Source organism: Entelurus aequoreus, linkage group LG21, assembly GCF_033978785.1.
Source record: "Entelurus aequoreus isolate RoL-2023_Sb linkage group LG21, RoL_Eaeq_v1.1, whole genome shotgun sequence".
NCBI lineage: Eukaryota > Metazoa > Chordata > Actinopteri > Syngnathiformes > Syngnathidae > Entelurus > Entelurus aequoreus.
In genome coordinates, this window is record NC_084751.1 from 39,747,268 (window position 1) to 39,769,669 (window position 22,402).

At 39.3% G+C, this 22,402-nt stretch overlaps 1 protein-coding gene across 2 annotated transcripts in view; it reads right to left on the bottom strand.

The window, feature by feature from the left end:
- The window catches only part of arrdc1b (arrestin domain containing 1b), a 66,088-nt gene that overhangs the window by 9,095 nt on the left and 34,591 nt on the right, over window positions 1–22,402 (bottom strand). Inside the window, exons 2-6 of one of the 2 annotated variants that reach the window (XM_062031672.1) lie at window positions 20,881–20,991; window positions 11,195–11,245; window positions 8,525–8,679; window positions 7,483–7,665; window positions 556–732 (exon numbers count right to left, since the gene is read on the bottom strand). In XM_062031672.1, the coding sequence (XP_061887656.1) occupies window positions 556–732; window positions 7,483–7,665; window positions 8,525–8,679; window positions 11,195–11,245; window positions 20,881–20,991 (677 nt within the window). The remainder of the gene's footprint in view (window positions 1–555; window positions 733–7,482; window positions 7,666–8,524; window positions 8,680–11,194; window positions 11,246–20,880; window positions 20,992–22,402) is intronic. The other variant, XM_062031673.1, reaches the window with a different exon arrangement.

The window sequence follows — 22,402 nt, forward strand, 5'->3', positions numbered from 1 at the left end:
TTATCATTTCACCATGTACCAAATAAAATAGCTTCGAGGTCGGAAAGCACAACCAAAATTATTTCGTACTTTAGGCCCACCGGGTTATAAGGCGCACTGTCGAGTTTTGAGAAAATGAAAGTATTTTAAGTGTTCCTTATTGTCCGAAAAATACGGTGGATTGTATATCGTGTATATCACACAACCTAAGTCCCTTAATATCGCTTTTTTCTTTACTTTCTCTTACCATCTACCCAGTTTCCCCAAACACGTGTGAAGAAGTACTGTATTAATGTGGTTTTGTGTTGTATTTGTTCCAAACTTTCCCTAAGTTTTCGAACCATATTTAGTAGCTGTTATGAATGCCGTTTTCTCCTTCTGTCATTGCATTCCCCCCCCACCTTTCTCTGCTACATCCATATACTGCCCAGCAGCAAAACAAATTGAAAAAATATGTTACAATGACAGGAATACTCCACTCACCTGTTGAACAGTAAATCAGTATAATTACACAAAGGCGCACTCAGTTATAAAAACAGTCAGTATGTACTGTATGTTACGACCTCCATTCCGTACCCGAATGAAATAATCAATATCTATGAGGCTGCAGCCGGCGAGAGCTGACTGAGGAAGAGGAGGTACGATGATCTGCTCTCTCCACTCAGCATGTTTTCCTGCTTTCACTCCTGCTCCCTCCACCTCTGCGATGGTTCGGAGGTCAAACACTGGCCGACTGGTCTTGTAGGTTACTTTCTGGTTAGAAAAAAATTCAACAGACAATAAACAGATGTCACATGTATTACTAGAGCTGTGTAAAACTGACTAAGGATGTTCATAAACTTTATAGTCTAATCGGATTTGTTGAGATTTTTCCAATAGTCAATGATTAGTCGACTAAACATTGTTTTGTATGTACATGTATGCTAGCAAGAGCACAGGTAATTGGGATCTCATTTGCAACTTTTTACACTTAAAAAAAAAGGCTAACATTCAGATAAACAAATAAACACGCTAGAGTGTCAAGCTTGTTTTCATTGAGGGACACATCGCAGTTATGTCTGCCCTTAAAGGGCCACTTGTGAATGTATGATAATAAATTTTTTTTTGAAGGATTCGGCTCATGATATTGCATTATTGCCTAAGCATTTGATTATTCACTTTTTTTACATTTGCTTAAAAAAATACAAAAAAATAGTGTAAAAAAAAACAAAAAACTCGCTCAGTTATAAAAGTTGCAGACTTTTTGATTAAAAAATGTAGAAGTAGTCGGCTCATGATATTGCATTATTGCCTAAGCATTTGATTATTCACTTTTTTTACATTTGCTTAAAAAAAATTTAAAAAATTGTGTAAAAAAAAAAAAACCTCGCTCAGTTATTATAAAAGTTGCTGTCTTTTTTCACGGCATATAACTGGAAATGCAATGGAAAAACAGAACCACTTTTTTTTTTACAGTAAAATCTAGAATAGTTGATTTTTTTTAGTGTATTATTGTAAACACAAACAGTACCAAATGTGTTTTTTTTTTTGTAAAAAAAAAATATAATTTTACCGTAAAGTTTATTATCATTTTTACAGTGCACAAGCAAGTGAAGCTGATATTCAAGTACTTATTTTAATTTTAAAAAACTATGCTAACATTTTGTTGCATTATTGGATAATATTACATTTTCAAATATATGTATATAAAGATAAGAATGCAGTTCATGTATTTTTTAAATGTCAAAATGAAAAGAACAAATATTTTGTAAGAAAATATTCTTTATTAAAAACATATTGATACCATTTCGTGGGCCATATAAAATGATGTGGGGGGCCAGATCTGGCACCTGGGCCTTGAGTTTGACACCTGTGCGCTAGAGATTGGATAGTAAGGATGTAATAATATGAACATTTCATATAACGGTTGTCATGACCAACGGTTATCATTATTATTGCAGTATTGTTGAATGTGCTCAAAAAGTACTTAAGCACTCAGAGAAATGTTTTGAAATTATTTTTAAATAACTAAAATAAATAGACACACTGTTAGAAAACCCACTATTTTGCATGTTTTGTGTTTGCTTCACTGATAGTGTTTTAGTCTTAAAAAAACACTGTTTTAAAGGCTAAGCTTTTACTGTTTTAAATATTGGTTTGTATTGTAGCACTTTAAGATTTGTTAAAATGAAAAGTACCTAACAAATAAAATATTTTATCATTATTTATTTTTTCTGGCGGGCATCCAATTTCTGTTCAGCGGTCCTTGAACACACCGCGAAAACACCACTTTCTCGTATTCCTCCGAGTATAGAACGCTCACTCTGTTCTAAGAGAGCACAGCTTGTAGGTTCCATGTGCACAATTGAATAGCTTAGTTGCTCAGACAGCATTGTGCAGTTATCAATCACGGTTTTGTGATTATTTTAATTTAAAACGATAATACGAACTGTTGGGAATTTTACTGCAGATATCATTAATATCGTTTATTGTTACATCCCTATTGGATAGTTAAGTTAGGTCTTTGGATCGGCCCTGCCAAGGTCAGCTTCGGCTCTTGCAAAGCGCAGAAAGGACGATCAAATTTGACTATCTATAGCAGGCGTTGCTAACCATACGGAACTGGACCTATAGTCAATTAATTATTTAAGTATTTTAGGTTTTGAGTTCGTGTATTTTGCTTAACAGACTTTTATAGACTTTACGGTACTGGTTCCCAGGCCTTCGCTTGAGAAGGCATTAATGGAGAGCCTTTGGCCAGGCCGAGGTGTGCGGTGGTACGACGTGTGGTGGCGGAACGTCCCACGTCCCCATCTCAGAACATCCTTTCAACACACTTGCTGTATGTAGGGTCCTGGGGTTCTCAACCCGAATCCCTCCCACGGAGGTTGTACAAAACCCAAAACCAGTGAAGTTGGCACGTTGTGTAAATCGTCAATAAAAACACAATACAATGATTTGCAAATCCTTTTCAACCTATATTCAATTGAATAGACTGCAAAGACAAGATACTTAACATTCAAACTAGTAAACTTTGTTATTTTTTGCAAATATTAGCTCATTTAAAATTTGATGCCTGCAACATGTTTCAAAAAAGCTGGCACAAGTGGCAAAAAAGACTTGAGGAATGCTCATCAAACACTTATTTGGAACATCCCACAGGTGAACAAGCTAATTGGGAACAGGTGGGTGCCATGATTGGGTATAAAAGCAGCTTCCATGAAATGCTCAGTCATTCACAAACAAGGATGGGGCGAGGGTCACCACTTTGTGAACAAATGTGTGAGCAAATTGTCAAACAGTTTATAAACAACATTTCTCAACGAGCTATTGCAAGGAATTTAGTGATTTTACCATCTACGATCCGTAATATCATCAAAAGGTTCAGAGAATCTGGAGAAATCACTGCACGTAAACGGCAATGCCCATGACCTTCGATTCCTAAGGCGGTACTGCATCAAAAAACGATATCAGTGTGTAAAGGATATCACCACATGGGCTCAGGAACACTTCAGAAATCCACTGTCAGTAACTACAGTTCGTCGCTACATCTGTAAGTGCAAGTTAAAATTCTACTATGTAAAGCGAAGCCATTTATCAACAACACCCAGAATCGCCGCCGGTCTCCTCAGTTCCCAAACGTTTACTGAGTGTTGTTAAAAGGAAAGGCCATGTAACACAGTGGTACAAATGCCCCTGTGCCAACTTTTTTGCAATGTGTTGCTGTAAGTTAATGATTATAAAAAAAATTGTGTTTCTCAGTTCAAACATTAAATATCTTGTCTTTGCAGTGTATTCAATTGAATAGAAGTTGAAAAGAATTTGCAAATCATTGTATTCTGCCATTGTATTTGGGTTTTGTAGCTTGAGAGTTTAATAAGTCAAATTAGACTCATCTGAATCAAATTGTGGAATAGTTGACTGTCCAAAGACACCCTGATTTGCCTCAAATGGTAGGTACAGTCCTCCTCGCGGTCAGCACTTCTAGGTTTGAATCTCCACTCTAAGGAGATTTAAATAGATATAGATTTATGGGTCCCCTTGGGGAAATTCATTTTCACCGCCGTACATTTGAACAATAGACATTACACATCATGATCTGATAATGTTTGCATGTATTTACAGTGGGGGGAAGTATGACTCGATCTCCTGACAATTTGTAAATGTATCCCCTTACAACACATGAACAGTCCGTCATTTTATGGGTTTAAAACAGACACAGAATATCAATAAAATATGCAGGGGACATTTTTTTTGATAGAGTGATATTAGTGTCAACCAGTAGGGGGCTCACCAAAAATGTGAAAAAGAACGAAATACAAGATAGTCAATTTCCCTATATAGATCTCCTTGCAAGATCTTACCTCATGGTTCTGAGGCCCTGTCTACATTAAGCCGGATAACTCCTTAAACAAATAATTATTTAGCCTAAGCCTTGTGTCAGCCACACTAAACCATCGTTTAAGGTTCCCCTCCTTGGGTAATTGTTTACACGGATAAGTGCGCCGTGTATTTCTTGAATCTCCGGCTCTTAGCTTTGTATGGACTCATCGATCGTTTACAAACTGAGTTCGGAGAGGAAGTGACGCCAGAAAGAGCGCGCCCCACACAGGAAGTGACATCAGAAAGAACGCGCCATAGCCAGCTTCATAACAACCGGTTTCGTAACTCGGAGGTAACCACTTGAAAGATGGAGGCGAGTCATCCAGACATGTCCGTGTTTCTCCTTCTACATGTACAGACGCTTATGGAAATCACACATGAATACGTTAAGAGAAGGAAACGCACGATTGCAGCTATTTTGGATACAACACTTCTCAGACGGCAAGAGAACTTTCGAATGTGAGTTTGAGTTTATTTTTATTTGAACATGCAAGCATACAACATGATACATCACAATTTCCAGTTTCTCTTTTCAACATGTTCGAAAAGGAGTAGGAAGAAGCAGAGCTTATTTAATCCTACCCTTTTTCTTTTACATAACAGTTGCGAAAACTTTTGTTCGCTTCCTGTTCTCTATTTATTCACAATATACTCCATAAGTAATCACAATACAAATAAATAAATAAATACATAAATAATACTCGGTGAAGTAATGAGTACGATTATTTTGAAAATGAATGGATGGATGAAATAAATTCAGAATGTTCATCATGGTTCTTCTTCTTTGCACTTTGTAAACACTAAGTTTGAAGAGTTTTCCATTCAATAAATAAAGGGTTTGTATGTTCTCTATATCCAACATGATGTATTATTCTAACTGATCTTTTTTGTAACACCGTTAATGAATGAAGTGTACTTTTGTAGTTATTTCCCCATATTTCTACACAATAACTCAGATATGGTAACACCGAAAAACTTAGTCCATTTGTCGAAGGAGAGACAACGAGAATGCGGGCTCCCGTGGATGTGATAAAAAGGTAGCGTGTGCTTTGTATTACCTGGCCGACGAGGGAAGACTATGGAAAACAGCGAATGCTTTTGGACTGGCAAAGCAGACTGTATCAGTTATTGTCCGCCATGTATGTCGCAGACTCAAAGCCTAGGTCCAGAGTATTAAAAGTCACCAAAAACGGATGGACAATGAGGGTGAAGGCAAAAGAGACCAGGGGCCGTATTTATCAAGCGTCTTAGAGTGCCATTTTACACTTAAGTCCTGAGAAATTGCGAAATTTAGTCCTACTCTCAAACTTAAGAATAAAAGCTATTTCTCAACTTTCTTAAGTCTAAGAATCACTCCTACTCTCCACGATATTTAAGAGACCTTCAGAGGTGTCTTAAGTGGTTAGGAGTTGCCAGCAGGGGATGGCACTGAGGCGAGAGAGACGTGTGCGAACGTTCAGGGAGCGGTAGGATGTCCTGGCTTTGTTTGATGACGAGCAGCTGATCAAACGGTATCGTTTAGACAGTGCGGGTATTATTTTTGTCACAGATTTAATAATTTTCGATTCCTTGTTGATTTCTGCATGTGGCTGCAGTGGGCTAGTATATATAGAGCCACCCACACCAGTTTCAAATGAGTTGCCTAATTAATGAATTGGAAAGAAAATGTTATGAGAGTAGCGTATGTGTGAGGTGAGTGACATCAGTGAGTGTGTGGGCGAGAGAAGAGAGGGAGCGGTAGCGTGAGTGCGGGCGGGACTAGTTTGTTTTGTATTATTTTGTAGTTTATTGTCAAAATATACACTCCCAATGTCCACTTAAATATTTCTAAGATATTTCTTTATTCTTAGACAAGGGATTCCCTTCCGTGATTGGTCATTTCTATGGACACAGAAATGACGTCACCTAAAATTCCGTTTACGGCACATAATAATGTCGTAATTCAGCTCTGAGTGTGACACTTAATATTCAGTCTTACACTTCGCTGAAAGTGTGAGTAAGACGCTTGATAACTAACTTTTAAGTGCAGCTTTCAGCGAAGAATGTATTTACTCTTAAGTCAACTCTTAGCAGACTTCTTAGGAGTAATTCTAAGAAGCTTGATAAATACGGCCCCAGATTTCTAGATCCCTAGATTGATTGATGTACAATATGATGGCTCAGGTGTGATTCACTACAATAGGGTCCCACAGCACACTGGATTCCAGTTAATTGAAATACCACAACACTGGATATTGTTCAGATAAGTTACATTTATTTTACGAACTTGCACACAAAGCAACACTGGAGGGGACTATGCGCATTTTTCGCGCATGTGTACGAGGTCGCTTTGCGCCGGCGAACGGAGGGGGGAGGGGGTCTTCAACGACAAAAATTTAGCTTTTTGGCGTTCAATTTAACTTGCCAAGTTTGGAGGCACTGAAACACTGAAACATTCAGCTAAGAGTTAAAGAAGACTTGACCGCAGACTGAGAGGCAGACAAACATGGACGTGTACTATAGACTCCTGGATGAGAACCTTCTGGCGTCAGCCAGAACACTGAAGATGTCCTCTATCATGACAAAACCCTTAAACATTCGACAACAAAGGAGTGCATCGAGAAGGAGCTCTTAAAGTTCCTGGACAGGGTGTATCTGCACATTCTCAAGATCAAATTTTCAGACCCTCTTAATGTAAAAATGTTAACTATCTTGGAAAAACAAATACATGTGACAATTTAAAACTGTTTTAAATAATAACTTACTGTGAATGCACATATTTCGGGGACAAAAGAGTGCATTAATAATCATTTGTTAGACGTGCAAACTGTTTAATGTATCTCTTTTTTCTGCTAAAACCGTCAAACCTCCGCCAGTAGCCTTCTAGTTCTCCAATAATTGCTGCCCCAAAAGGTCCTGTTGTAATTTCCCTACTAATACTTAGGGATGCTACGATAAATGGTATTCATGATAAACGTGGTAAAACTCCCAAAGGTTAGTATTACCGTCCTAAACTAAAATGATCAAAAAAAGGTTATTGATAACTGCACTTTCATAAACTCACAGATTGACTGGCGCCAGCTCGCTAGCTTAAATGCCAACATGAAAACAAGAGACATCAGCGTCTTACCCCAATTATTCCTGTCCAGGTTTGAGTGTTACCTGTATGAGACTTGCGAGAACACATCCTGTGTCTTTTCCAGACTTGTTGTGGATCTCTGTGGCTAACTTGATCACCTGACCAGGAATGTAGCCCCTGAGGTCAGTGCAAGTTTTAAGCATCAGGGTCCCCGTCTTTACGAGCAGGTAGCTGAACTTCTTTGTTGTAACGGCGTAGCTCAGTTGCTGCAGAAACAAAGAAGAACGTTAGATGCTACTGAGTTTTAGGAAACTAACACTCACGATGGCTAAAACAGGAACTCAAACAAGTGAGTAAAGGCAAGTGCCATCCATCCATCCATCCATCTTCTTCCGCAGCAGCTTAAGCAGGGAAGCTCAGACTTTCCTCTCCCCAGCCACTTCGTCCAGCTCTTCCAGGGGGATAACGAGGTGTTCCCAGGCCAGCCGGGAGACAAAGTCTTCCCAACGTGTCCTGGGTCTTCCCTGTGGCCTCCTACCGGTCGGACGTGCCCTAAACACCTCCCTAGGGAGGCGTTTGGGTGGCATCCTGACCAGATGCCCGAACCACCTCACCTGGCTCCTCTCGATGTGGAGGAGCAGCGGCTTTACTTTGAGCTCCCCCGGATGGCAGAGCTTCTCACCCTATCTCTAAGGGAGAGACCCGCCACCTGGCGGAGGAAACTCATTTCGGCCGCTTTTACCCGTGATCTTGTCCTTTCGATCATAACCCAAAGCTCATGACCATAGGTGAGGATGAGAATGTAGATCGACCGGTAAATTGAGAGCTTTGCCTTCCGGCTCAGCTCCTTCTTCACCACAACGGATCGATACAGCGTCCGCATTACTGAAGACGCCTGTCGATCTCACGATCCACTCTTCCCTCACTCGTGAACAAGACTCAGAGGTACTTGAACTCCTCTACTTGGGGCAGGGTCTCCTCCCCAACCCGGAGATGGCACTCCACCCTTTTCCGGGCGAGACCCATGGACTCGGACTTGGAGGTGCTGATTCTCATAACAGTCGCTTCACACTCGAATATTAGGAAATGTATTAAGAGGTGGTTGTTTAATAAGATCTGCCTTACATCAATGTCTGGCACCTCATTGAGGTTTAGCAGGTTGAGGAGGTAAAAGGGCTTCTGGGCTTTGTAGTCCTTTGCGAAGCGAGGCGTGTCAATGGCTGCTCTCAGATCGTAGACAGTCTTTCCAAAAGGTCCTTCAAAAGAAGTCGGTACAGCGGCTGCGAGAATACGAGGACAAATTAGAACTATTAGAACTGGTACAAAATTCCAATAACCACAGACAGATTCTAAAGACAGATTGAGTGCAGAGTCTCTCTCATTGTTTTACTTCCTTCTCGCCTGTTCCTCATTGAGATGTCGCTCCAGGGACAAGTCTGCTGTTGATGTCTAAGATTTAAACAGGAGAGGCAGGCGGCTGCCCTCCTTGCACAGACAGCCAGGCAGCACGAAACAAAGCAAGAAGCAGACTCATGCCGTCTGGAGGCAGGCAACACTGGGATGCTTCAAGTACCGTATTTTCCAGACCATAGGGCGCACTGGATTTTAAGGCGCGCTGCCGATGAATGGTCTATTTTTTATCTTTTTTCACATGTAAGGCGCACTGGATTATGAGGCGCATTAAAAGAGTCATATTTTTTTATTTTTTTCTAAATGTAAAACACTTCCTTGTGGTCTACATAACATGTAATGGTGGTTCTTTGGTCAAAATGTTGCATGGATTATGTTTTACAGATCATCTTCAAGCCGCTTACTGACAGTTGCTTCCGGATGCATTTGTTTTCAAAACGGTTACAAAAAAGTGGAACCCTAAAAATGTACTGTGGGACCCCATTTTTATGACTTGATGGGGTCCCTGGGACCCCATGAAGTCACTGATGGAGAGTATTGGTGCGTGCAAAACAGCAGCAGGCGGCTGTGGCCTGAGGGCCGGTTATAAAACTAATCAAATATTATTACGGTTGGCCATAGATAATTCATCCGGCCCACGGGCCTTGACTTTGACGCCTAGGACTTGGAACGAGCCAATTTTTACATGTTAGAATTAGAGATGTCCGATATTATCGGACTGCCGATATTATCAGCCGATAAATGCTTTAAAATGTAATATCGGAAATGATCGGTATCGGTTTCAAAATTATCGATATCGGTTTCAAAAAGTATAATTCATGACTTTTTAAAACGCCGCTGTGTACATGGACGTAGGGAGAAGTACAGAGCGCCAATAAACCTTAAAGGCACTGCCTTTGCATGCCGGCCCAGTCACATAATATCTACGGCTTTTCACACACAAGTGAATGCAAGGCATACTTGGTCAACAGCCATACAGGTCACACTGAGGGTGACCGTATAAACAACTTTAACGCTGTTACAAATATGCGCCACACTGTGAACCCACACCAAACAAGAATGACAAACACATTTCGGGAGAACATCCGCACCGTAACACAACATAAACACAACAGAACAAATACCCAGAACCCCTTGCAGCACTAACTCTTCCGGGACGCTACAATATACACCCCCCGCTACCCCCTACCCCCCACAACTCCGCCCACCTCAACCTCCTCATGCTCTCTCAGGGAGAGCTTGTCCCAAATTCCAAGCTGCTGTTTTGAGGCATGTTAAAAAAAATAATGCACTTTGTGACTTCAATAATAAATATGGCAGTGCCATGTTGGCATTTTTTTCCATAGCTTGAGTTGATTTATTTTGGAAAACCTTGTTACATTGTTTAATGCATCCAGCGGGGCATCACAACAAAATTAGGCATAATAATGTGTTAATTCCACGACTGTATATAGGGATTCCGATATCAACCGATACTGATATCAGTATCGGTTGATATCGGAATCGGTCATTAAGAGTTGGACAATATTGGAATATCGGATATCTGCAAAAAAGCCATTATCGGACATCTCTAGTTAGAATGCAAAAAGAAAAACAAACATTTTGTCTTCTGTCATAAGGATTGTGAAGTATAGGCAAAATTCCCCCCAAAAAGTGCAGCTCTCAATTTTTGAAGGGCGAAAATTTTAACTTTTTACTTTTTTTTGCTCAAATATCTTAATAAACTTCAGTTCTAAACAAAAATATCAAACCCGTAATGTTTTAACTACTTTGACCCTTTTGAAGGCTGTTTGATCACATTATCTCACATATTTAAATGAGAAAAATAACTATGTGACAGAGCTTGAGAACAAGTTTTCCACTCTGTATGCTAATATTATTGTTCATGCTCTGTTTATGCAAGCCCTTTCTGTCAGAGGGCCTAAGGAGGGGTGAGGAAATGCAAGGGGGCATGGCGACCAATTAACCCAGACTGCACAACAGGAGCAGGACTAAAAATAACTGCATATCCTTCAGCCTACACTAAAACGTGTGTGAGATAGCAGACTTAACAGGGGGTGCTGGTGGTTACTAAGTGTGTTTGGCTGATCTTGTGGTTACTTGCACAGTCATGCACTAGCAGTTTAGAATCTGTGCTTTGAGGGTAATGAGGAAGATAAGAAACACACATTAACAACACAATAACCAAACCTATGAACTATGAATCACTATTTGCTTTCCCATGCTCGCCCTATCACGACTCTGTGGGTATCGGCTTTGTGGCATCCAGCTTAACATAGTGTTATCAGTTAGCCAGTCCATGCAACAATGCAAATAACAGAAGGTGTGCCGCACACAACAAGCCATGACGTTAATAAGCAAGACAGTGAAAAAGAAAGTCCGTACCTGGTATAAGAAACTGAAAAGGGAAATTGTGTTCACCAGCAGACAGAGTTCCTGTAAAAAAAAAACAAGCTTTTACCCAAAGTGCAAACAATTGAAATAATGAAAAAACACATTTGCAGGAGAGATAAGTGTTTGTTCCTTCATGATTGTACTCACTACAAACATTAGATGTCCAGGTGGTACCGTGCCAGAGGGGCTTAATTTTTTTCTAATTGGGATTGTATTTCATTGATGAATTAGATGGTGGTGTTGTTAGAAGTGAACATTAGGATTAAAGGACCTTTCAAGGATTCAAGTCCCTTCAAACAACATACCCCTTTAACTGTCCTTAACCAACAGAAACTACAGGTGATTATTAGTCGAATGAGTCATAGCCAAAACTTGAAGGCTGCCAATGCAGTTCTCAGCAGGGTTAATCAATAACCTACAAGCAAGGCAGCGATCGCCCCCTGGAATGAGTGCTTTGCTTTTGCATCAGTACAAGTTCAGGTCAGCATCCTTTAAGCAAGTCTGCCTTTATGGATACAATAATAATGCTGGCTTAGTTTAACTTGACTCAAAGCCTTGTATCAGTCAATAACTTGCAAAAATATAGACAATCAACCATTTACACCAGACCTGGGCAAATTAAAGGCCTACTGAAACCCACTACTACCGACCACGCAGTCTGATAGTTTATATATCAATAATGAAATCTTAACATTGCAACACATGCCAATACGGCCGGGTTAACTTATAAAGTGCAATTTTAAATTTCCCGCCACACTTCCGGTTGAAAACGTCTAGATATGATGACGTATGCACGTGACGTAAACGGTTGATACGGAAGTATTGGTACCCCATTGAATACAATACAAAAAAGCTCTGTTTTCATTTCAAAATTCCACAGTATTCTGGACATCTGTGTTGGTGAATCTTTTGCAATTTGTTTAATGAACAATGGAGACTGCAAAGAAGAAAGTTGTAGGTGGGATCGGTGTATCAGCGGCGGACTACAGCAACACAGCCAGGAGGACAGAGATGGATAGCAGACGCGCTAGCCGCCGAACTCACCTTAACTTCCTCCGTCTCGCCGACCGCATCTGTGATCGGGTGAAGTCCTTCCTCGCACCGTCGATCGCTGGAACGCAGGTGAGCACGGGTGTTGATGAGCAGATGAGGGCTGGCTGGCGTAGGTGGATAGCTAATGTTTTAAGCATAGCTCTGTGAGGTCCGGTTGCTAAGTTAGCTTCAATGGCGTCGTTAGCAACAGCATTGTTAACCTTTGCCAGCCTGGAAAGCATTAACCGTGTATTTACATGTCCATGGTTTAATAGTATTGTTGATCTTCTGTCTATCCTTCCAGTCAGGGATTTATTTATTTTGTTTCTATCTGCAGTTAAGCACGATGCTATCACGTTAGCTCTGTAGCTAAAGTGTTTCGTCTATGAATTGTCGTGGAGATAAAAGTCACTGTGAATGTCCATTTCGCGTTTTAGACTCTCATTTTCAAGAGGATATAGTATCCGAGGTGGTTTAAAATAAAAATCCGTGATCCACAATAGAAAAAGGAGAGAGTGTGGAATCCAATGAGCCAGCTTGTACCTAAGTTACGGTCAGAGCGAAAAAAGATATGTCTTGCACTGCATTCTAGTCCTTCACTCTAACGTTCCTCATCCACAAATCTTTCACCCTCGTTCAAATTAATGGGGTAATCGTCGCTTTCTCGGTCCGAATCGCTCTAGCTGCATTGAAAACAATAGGAAAATGTGAGGAGCCTTTCAACTGACTACGTCACGCTACTTCCGGTAGGGGCAAGGCTTTTTTTTATCAGATACCAAAAGTTGCGATCTTTATCGTCATTGTTCTCTACTAAATCCTTTCAGCAAAAATATGGCAATATCGCGAAATGATCAAGTATGACACATAGAATGGATCTGCTATCCCCGTTTAAATAAAAAAAAAAAATTTCAGTAGGCCTTTAAGGCCCGTTAAGCTTTTCAATCTGGCCCGCCGGACATTCCCAAATCATTTTTTTAGATCCTTTAGATGGAAACTGTAGCTGCCATTATGATGTGCAGTGATGTTTTCAAATGATCATAAGTCTTGAACTACCGTATACAAAGTATTTCAATGGTTGGAATCTGCGCTTTTGCCTGATATACTAGTTACTATGGTAATCTAAGTCACAGCAGCTCAGACGAGGCACCAAGCAGTGTGGGTGGGGAGCGTTTCCACAGAGTGTTTTCAGAGCGGCCAGCCTGAAATGCGGGTGTCAGGGACAGACGCGGAAGGAGATTTTTACAACAAAGTTCTAAAGCTTAGTGATATATCAGATAGTAGGTGTTTTTTTTGTTTTTTTTTAAGTTAAAGTTAAAGTACCAATGATTGTCACACACACACACACTAGGTGTGGTGAGATTATCCTTTGCGTTTGACCCATACAACCTCACCCCCTGGGAGATGAGGGGAGCAGTGAGCAGCAGCGGTGGCCACGCCCGGGGATCATTTTGGTGATTTAATCCCCAATTCCAACGCTTGATGCTGAGTGCCAAGCAGGGAGGTAATGGGTCCCATTTTTATAGTCTTTGGTATGACTCGGCCGGGGTTCGAACTCACGACCTACCGATCTCAGGGCGGACACTCTAACCACTAGGCCACTTCGCGTTCATATTTCGCTGTGTTTGTTGCATTTTTGTTGCGTTTCGCTTGATTGTAAAATATGTCGATCGAGAGGGGGTGTGACGTTCATATGTTGTCAATATTCAGTTTTTTATCGTTCATAGATAATATTGTAAATCCCACATTCTTTATTTTCATGTACTGTACATTCTGGGTAAAAAACGTAATATTCCATTCCGTTTTTTAAGGCGGTCTGTCATAAAGTTTTTAGTATTCTGTTGGCTGTTCTCTGGCTCGATGAGTTGTTATTTTAGCCTCTTTTTCCAATCCCCCTGTGATAATGGTAGTTATGATAAATGTAGTTTATTTGCCACAATGAAGGTGATATCAACTTAGAGGGGCTTTGCACTGTCTATTAGGGATGTCCCGATCCAGGTTTTTGCACTTCCGATCCGATCCGATATTGTTTTTGCACTTCCGATCTGATACCGATACTGACCGATACCGATACTGACCGATACTGGCCTATCCGAGCATGTATTAAAGTTTAAAGTTATTTAGCTACTTAGTTGTCAGAATCATGTTGAAAAGGGTTTTAGTACTCTTGATAACAACTAGCCAGCTGAATTAGGGGAGTTTGAATAATACACAATGGTTGGTAACAAGAAGCTGACCTGTTTATTCAAGGATAAACACAAAATGGACAAAATGATACATGACAAACAGAAATGGCATCATTGAACTAGGGCTGGGCGATATGGCCTTTTTTTAATATTGCGATATTTTAAGGCCATATTGTGATACACGATATATATCTCGATATTTTGCCTTAGCCTTGAATGAACACTTGATGCATATAATCACAGCAGTATGATGATTCTATGTGTTTTGATTGATTGATTGAGACTTTTATTAGTAGGTTGCACAGTGAAGTACATATTCCGTACAATTGACCACTAAATGGTAACACCCGAATAAGTTTTTCAACTTGTTTAAGTCGGGGTCCACTTAAATTGATTCATGATACAGATATATACTATCAGATATATACTATCATCATAATACAGTCATCACACAAGATAATCACATTGAATTATTTAAATTATTTATAATCCGGGGTGTGGAGGGGGGCGCTGGATGTAAGTGTCAAAAAGACAGCCAAAAGAGTTTGATATGAGAATAAATCTAAAGTTAAAATATAGAGTAGAAATGCACCCATTTGCAGGAAATATCAGATTACAATCAGATTACAATATTTTGCTCTATCTTGTACCTGGCACCTCTTTTCATCATCGAAACTAGGAAGTATTCTATGTGTGTGTATGAGCGTAGATACAAACACAGGGTGGAATCATGGTATTTGGCTGCGACAGAACAGAGCTTTCCCAACCTTAAGATAATAAGACCTTTCCAACCATTCCATTCTGCTAAGGTGGAATAATTCCTCGAACAGTCATACACAATAACAGTGAGCAGTAGCCTCGTCTGTCAGCAATGACCAAACTGCAATGTACAAGCCACAGGTATTGTTTTTTTGTGACCAGCATTGATTGGCATCCATCAATTCAGCTTGCTCTAACGAGCTATACAATTGTACAGCTGCAGTAGGAGGAAGACGGTTGCTTCCTGATAGTCATTTTGTGATAATAGTGACAGGATGCAGAGTGGAATATATTGACGTGTTCACACGCGTTATCACTTTTCCCAAAACCTTTTACCCATCATCCATAGAGTGCATTGTTTGTTTTGCGAGTTAAGGAGTTCATATCAGTGGTATGAGTGACGTAGTTTGTTACCTTTCTTGTCTCGTGTTGCTTTCACCCTAAGGGCACAGCAGGCCATTTTCAGAGTGAGAATGGGATACGGAACAGCAGCAGCGATAAGGAGGAGCCCAGAGAGAGAGTCAGTGCCATGAATTATTTATACCATGCTCTGCGAGGCGTGTACTGAGGGGTTGATTGGGTTGTATTATCACTCTAAGGCTCATTGATTTACAAATGCAGTTCCTTTTTTTTAAGTTGACAATTTGTTGTTTATTGTATTTCTTATTTGTGAATGTATTACTTAGTTATCATGTGATCTATGTCAGTGTTTTTCAACCACTGTGCCGTGGCACACTAGTGTACCGTGAGATATTGTTTGGTGTGCCATGGGAAATTATGTAATTTCACCTAATTGGGTTGAAAATATTCTTTGCAAACCAGTAATTATTGTCTGTGCTGTCAAGAGCTTGGCAGAGTAACCGTGTAATACTCTTCCATATCAGTAGGTGGCAGCAGGTAGCTAATTGCTTTGTAGACGTCAGGAACATGATTTGTCGTGATCACAATATGCAAACGACAGCGAGAGGCAGCGTGCAGGTGAAAAGGTATCTAATGCTTAAACCAAAAATAAACAGAAGGCATCGAAGCTTAGAGATGGCTATGCAAAACGAAAATAAAACTGAACTGGCTGCAAAGTAAACACAAACAGAATGCTGGATGACAGCAAAGACTTACAGCGTGTGGCGCAGACGGCGTCCACAAAGTACATCCATACATGACATGACAATCAACAACAAAATAGGAGCGCCAGACAAGAACTAAAACACTACACACAGGAAAACACCAAAATAGTCCAAATAAGTCACAGCATGATGTGACAGGTCGTGACAGTACACCTACTTTGAGACGAGCTATAGTGATGCAGGGTTGGTTATGGTTTTGAATTTTTTTTTTTAACTCATTGTCCCCTCCAATGTTTCTCATTCTTGCTCTAATGTGGGATCTGAGCCGAGGATGTCGTTGTGGCTTGTGCAGCCATTTAAGACATTTGTGATTAAGGGCTATAAAAGTAAACTTTGATTTTTTGATATATTGATTAAAGAATAAAAATGTACTGTTTTTTTGTTTTTTTTACAAAAACTTGTGAGTTTTCCATTTTCTAGGTACCGGTTCAGGCACCGGCCTCGTTTTTAAAGGTTAAAATGTAAACGATACCCATCACTATTTACAATAGTATTATTAGGGCTGCTAGGGTTTTTTGCATTTTGCTAAAAAAAATATACGTACTGCTTGAAATTGCATGCCTTTTAAACTTTAATAGTATCCATTATTGCAACAAATATTACAGTATATTATTATACTTTCCAAAATTTTTTTGTCTAAATAAAAATAAATACTTAAATATCTGCTTGACTTATGATTTTACAGCAAACTACCCATCAAATTAATAGAAATTCCAATAAATTGTACAGTGTTCTTTACAGCATATTACTGTAAACTGAAAAAAAAGAAAAAAATTTTGCGTTAAAATGTTGGGGCATGGTCAGGATTGTACCACCTCTGCCTTAATTTGAGCCAGGAAAAACCCTGGATACGGTTTACACCCAGCCGATCAATGTCAATAACATGTTATGTGTGCGCGTTGCGGTTTTGCAGGTTAGATTATAGCAGCAGAGTTAAATGATGCATGCAAACTCTTATTTTGGCAAAACAAACAAACATTACACCCACACTCTCCAAACACATTATTATAGTGTCATGTTATAAAAAGGTTCATTTTTAAATATTAATTATGAAATGCTGTTCCTCGATTAAATGCATGTAAAAAAAAAAATAATTCTGCATTTTACTGACAAAAAGTTGTACACTGTATCAAATGCTTGTGCTACAGCACACATCTCATTGTGCAAAATGTGAATGTTTTAAGATTAACAAAATGTGATCTCAGAAAGGGGTGAATGTCTCGAATACTTCTCCAGCAAGACCCTAACCCAGACATACAGCTCATGAAAAACAAGATTTTTTATTTTTGTAGACAGTGGGTCAAACCATTCATATCAGGAAATAATAACAATGGAAATGACTGTGGTTAATTGATTATTATAATAAAACATTTGGGACAGATGTGTGTGTGATGCTGGTGTGGCGACAGTGTGCAGGTCTGATGTTGCTCACATGTGGTCCAAAGAATGCTCAGGGGTTTTGCGCATTTGCTCACACACGAGTGTGGGCTGGGATAAGCTCTGGCACTCCCGCTACACAGAGAAAGAAAAAGAAAGAAAGGTACAAAAAGAAATGGACAGATGAACATGAAAAATTAGGCGGAAAATTGGTCCACACGACGGTTCATAATTTCCATGGTTCTTTTTCATCGGAATTAAGTGAGCGCGAACCAATTCCAGCAGGGTTAAGAAATTAGCACAAGTCAGGGCACCAAAAAAAAGAGTTGAAAAGAAGGCCAGGAGTAAAAGCAGCACAGTAGGGATCCACGACATTAAGTTGTTTTTTTAAGAATGGTGAGAGTAAAACTACTGGAGTGGCTAAAACAATTAGCCTACTTGTTCATTCATTTAATGTCTTTATTACCTTTGACAGAGTGCAGGCTGGACTCTGGAGCCTATGTTAGCTGTCATCTGGCCCACTACACTCTGGACAGTCAAGTTCATTAAAAAAAGTTGCCAGTTCATTGTAGAGCAGGGGTGTCAAACTCGTTTTCATTGAGGGCCACATCGCAGTTAAGGTTGCCCTTAGAGGGCCGTGTTTAACAATGAGTAATATATGAATATACATGTGTCTATATATAATACATTAACAATTTATTTTTTTACATAAGCTGCAAAAAAAATATTACAATTTTACTTTAAAAACTGGCAGCTCAGTCACTGGAATTTTACAGTAAAAGCAGTGTTTTTTTTTACAGCATATAAACAATTTAATAAATGGAATGGAATGGAAAAACAATACCACTGTTTTTAGCGGTTAAATTCAAGCAACAGAGCTGCCAGTTTTTTTAACCATTTTTCTTTTCTTTTTTTTATGTTTTAGTGTAATACTATACTGTATATGGAAAAAAACAGTACCAAAGGTGATTTTACGGCAAATTAACGGTTTATTAACGCATATTATTTCCAGGCTTTCGCGGGCCACATAAAATAATGTGGCGGGCCAGATTTGGCCCCCGTGCCTTGAGTTTGACACCTATGTTGTAGAGCAGTGTTTTTCAACCTTTTTTGAGCCAAGGCACTTTTTTTGCGTTGAAAAAATCCGAAGGCACACCACCAGCAGAAATCATTAAAAAACGAAACTCAGTTGACAGTAAAAAGTCGTTGTCGCAATTGATGGATATGACTTAAACCATAACCAACCATGCATCAATATAGCTCTTGTCTCAAAGTAGGTGTACTGTCACCACCTGTCACATCACACCGTGACTTATTTGGGGTTTGCTGCTGTTTTCCTGTGTGTAGTGTTTTAGTTCTTGTCATGCACTCCTATTTTGGTGGCTTTTTCTCTTTTCATGTCTTCCTTTGAGCGATATTTCCCGCATCTACTTTGTTTTAGCAATCAAGAATATTTCAGTTGTTTTTCTTTTTCTTTGTGGGGACATTGTTGATTGTCATGTCATGTTCGGATGTACTTTGTGGACGCGGTCTTTGCTCAACACACTGTAAGTCTTTGCTGTCGTCCAGCATTCTGTTTTTGTTTACTTTGTAGCCAGTTCAGTTTTAGTTTCGTTCTGCATAGCCTTCCCTAAGCTTCAATGCCTTTTCTTAGGGGCACTCACCTTTTGTTTATTTTTGGTTCAAGCATTAGACACCTTTTTACCTGCACACTGCCTCCCGCTGTTTCCGACATCTACAAAGCAATTAGCTACCGGCCGCCACCTACTGATATGGAAGAGTATTACACGGTTACTCTGCTGAGCTCTACACCGCACAGACACTCAACAACAACACATCATTTGCAGACTATAATTACTGGTTTGCAAAAAATATTTTTTACCCAAATAGGTGAAATTAGATAATCTCCCACGGCACACCAAACTGTATCTCACGGCACACTAGTATGCACAGTGGTTGAAAAACCCTGTTGTAGAGCAACAGTGTGACGGTGCTTATATGTTAGACACATATCACTGTCAGACAGTGCCCCAATATGCGCCCATCAGAGACTGCATTGGTATGTATTATGACACATTCAAGTTGTACTCAGTAATTAACAATTAATGAGTAATTATTAAACATTATTATTAATAATAATTATTACTGAGTAACTGAATAATGACCTTTGTTAGATGCTTATACTTATTAATTACTTTATCATGAGGTGTTCAATGTGGTCTTGTAAAGTGTGTTATTAGTGGGAAATTCGAATAGCCTAAATACAACAAAGTTAAGAGACAACTAATAATACATAATTAACATACTAATACTCTGACTTGTTAAATGGTTAATCGTGAAGAAGGAAACAAATTGGGTGTATTACACCAGGCACCGTCAAGAACACTGAAAAACAAGGACATTGAAGGTGGCAATGAATAGGGTAGAGGGGCCAACACCAATACTCTTTCAGGGGGCCCAGAATTCCTAGCAACGGCCCTGCATTTGCCCTAAATTTTAACTGAGCCACAACACAATGAATTTAGCTTTCATTCTACTTCTTTTGAAGTCATGTTTTCCTGCTCGTGCTGTGTGTGAATGTGCAACTGTAGAATTTCCCCATTGTGGGATAAATAATCTATTTCTTACCCTATCTTAAATAATCCTATACATATTAGACAGAAACAATCACTGTCATTTACCCAAACTGAACCTTGATCTGTACTCAAAATTATTCTGACCTCAATGCAAAGTTTATAAACTTGCAGTAGTTTCCAATAAACTTAAAAAAATAATATTACAAATAGTCACTATTTTGGGGGGTTTGTCCATTGAAAGTTTGTACATTTTGAAAATAAATGTAATTCTCAATAAAGGTTTTATAATTGAGTAGTAGCTTTTATAATTTCTAGAAAACTGCAACCGTAGAAACAAAATTTAGAAGCCTTCTTCGAAAGATAATTATTTATCTATCTATTAAAAGTAGACATGAAGCTGTCAGAGTTAAACATTGATCCAACTCTAAGAGATTGTCATGCTCTGATGATCTCTTGGCACAGTGGTTGGGAATTACTGTCTACAAGCCCACATAAACGATCATACATCATCTGCAAGGTGTGGACACTGTGCAGTTACAACAATATTGTAGTTCAAAGTTACAATAATGACATTGAAGATGGTCAATAACAGCTAACCGAAGCGCAAAAGAAACCTTGACAATTACCTTTGTCAGCAACAGATAGCGTGCTGTTTAGGTACTGTTCCTCCACAGTCCAAGAGGTGTCGGTAACTTTGGTTGAGATCCCACATGAGCCTTGACACTTCACCTTGATGGCTGTGGAAAGATTTGAAAAATATATTACCATTACCAAGATAAAAAAAGAAGGGCAACTCAGTGAAGCATTTAATGTTTCTGCTGTAGAGTGGTAACAACGTTTTTGTATGCTTCGGACAATTTTTGCCAAATATTTGCTTCAGTTTTCGTATACCGTCTCGATGTCTGTATGATTATACTACTAAAAAAAACTAGGGATGTTTGATAATATCGGACAGCCGATATTATCGGCCGATACATGCTTTAAAATGTAAAATCGGAAATTATCGGTATCGGTTTCAAAATGATCGGTATCTGTTTCAAAAAGCAAAATTCATGACTTTTTAAAACGCCGCCGTGTACAGTACAGTACAGAGCGCCAATAAACCTTAAAGGCACTGCCTTTGCGTGCCGGCCCAGTCACATAATATCTACAGCTTTTCACACACACAAGTGAATGCAAGGCATATTTGGTCAACAGCCATACAGGTCACACTGAGGGTGACCGTATAAACAACTTTAACACTGTTACAAATATGCGCCACACTGTGAACCCACACCAAATGAGAATGACAAACACATTTCGGGACAACATCCGCACCATAACACAACATAAACACAACAGAACAAATACCCAGAACCCTTTGCAGCACTAACACTTCCGGGACACTACAATATACACCCCCCGCTACCTCCTACCCCTGAATCCCCCCCCCAACCCCGCCCACCTCAACCTCCTCATGCTCTCTCAGGGAGAGCATGTCCCAAATTCCAAGCTGCTGTTTTGAGGCCTGTTAAAAAAAATAATGCACTTTGTGACGTCAATAATAAATATGGCAGTGCCATGTTGGCATTTTTTTCCATAACTTGAGTTGATTTCTTTTGGAAAACCTTGTTACATTGTTTAATGCATCCAGCGGGGCATCATAACAAAACTAGGCATAATTATGTGTTAATTCCACGACTGTATATATCGGTATCGGTTGATATCAGAATCGGTAATTAAGAGTTGGACAATATCGGATATCGGCAAAAAAGCCATTATCGGACACCTCTAGAAACAATGTTTATGTATTTTTGAAGTTCCGGGCAATATATGTGTTCTGGATTTAATAAATTAGCAATGAAGCAATAAATACAAATCAAAGCTTTTTCCCTTATCGAATTAATCCCAAATGTACATGTTGCATGTGCTCAAAAAGTAAGTTACTTATACACAGACTAAAATATTTCAACCAAGTTGTATTTAAAAATAATATAGATAATAATAGACATACAATATACTTTCTTGGCAAAACAATGTCTTGCTTCGTAGGTGCCATATGACTTTTGGAACGGATTATTAATGAAAACTGAGGTATCCCTTTATGCTGTGAATTGTTACACAGTATCAAATTGTGTTCACTTCCAGCAATTATTACCTCTTTTTTAA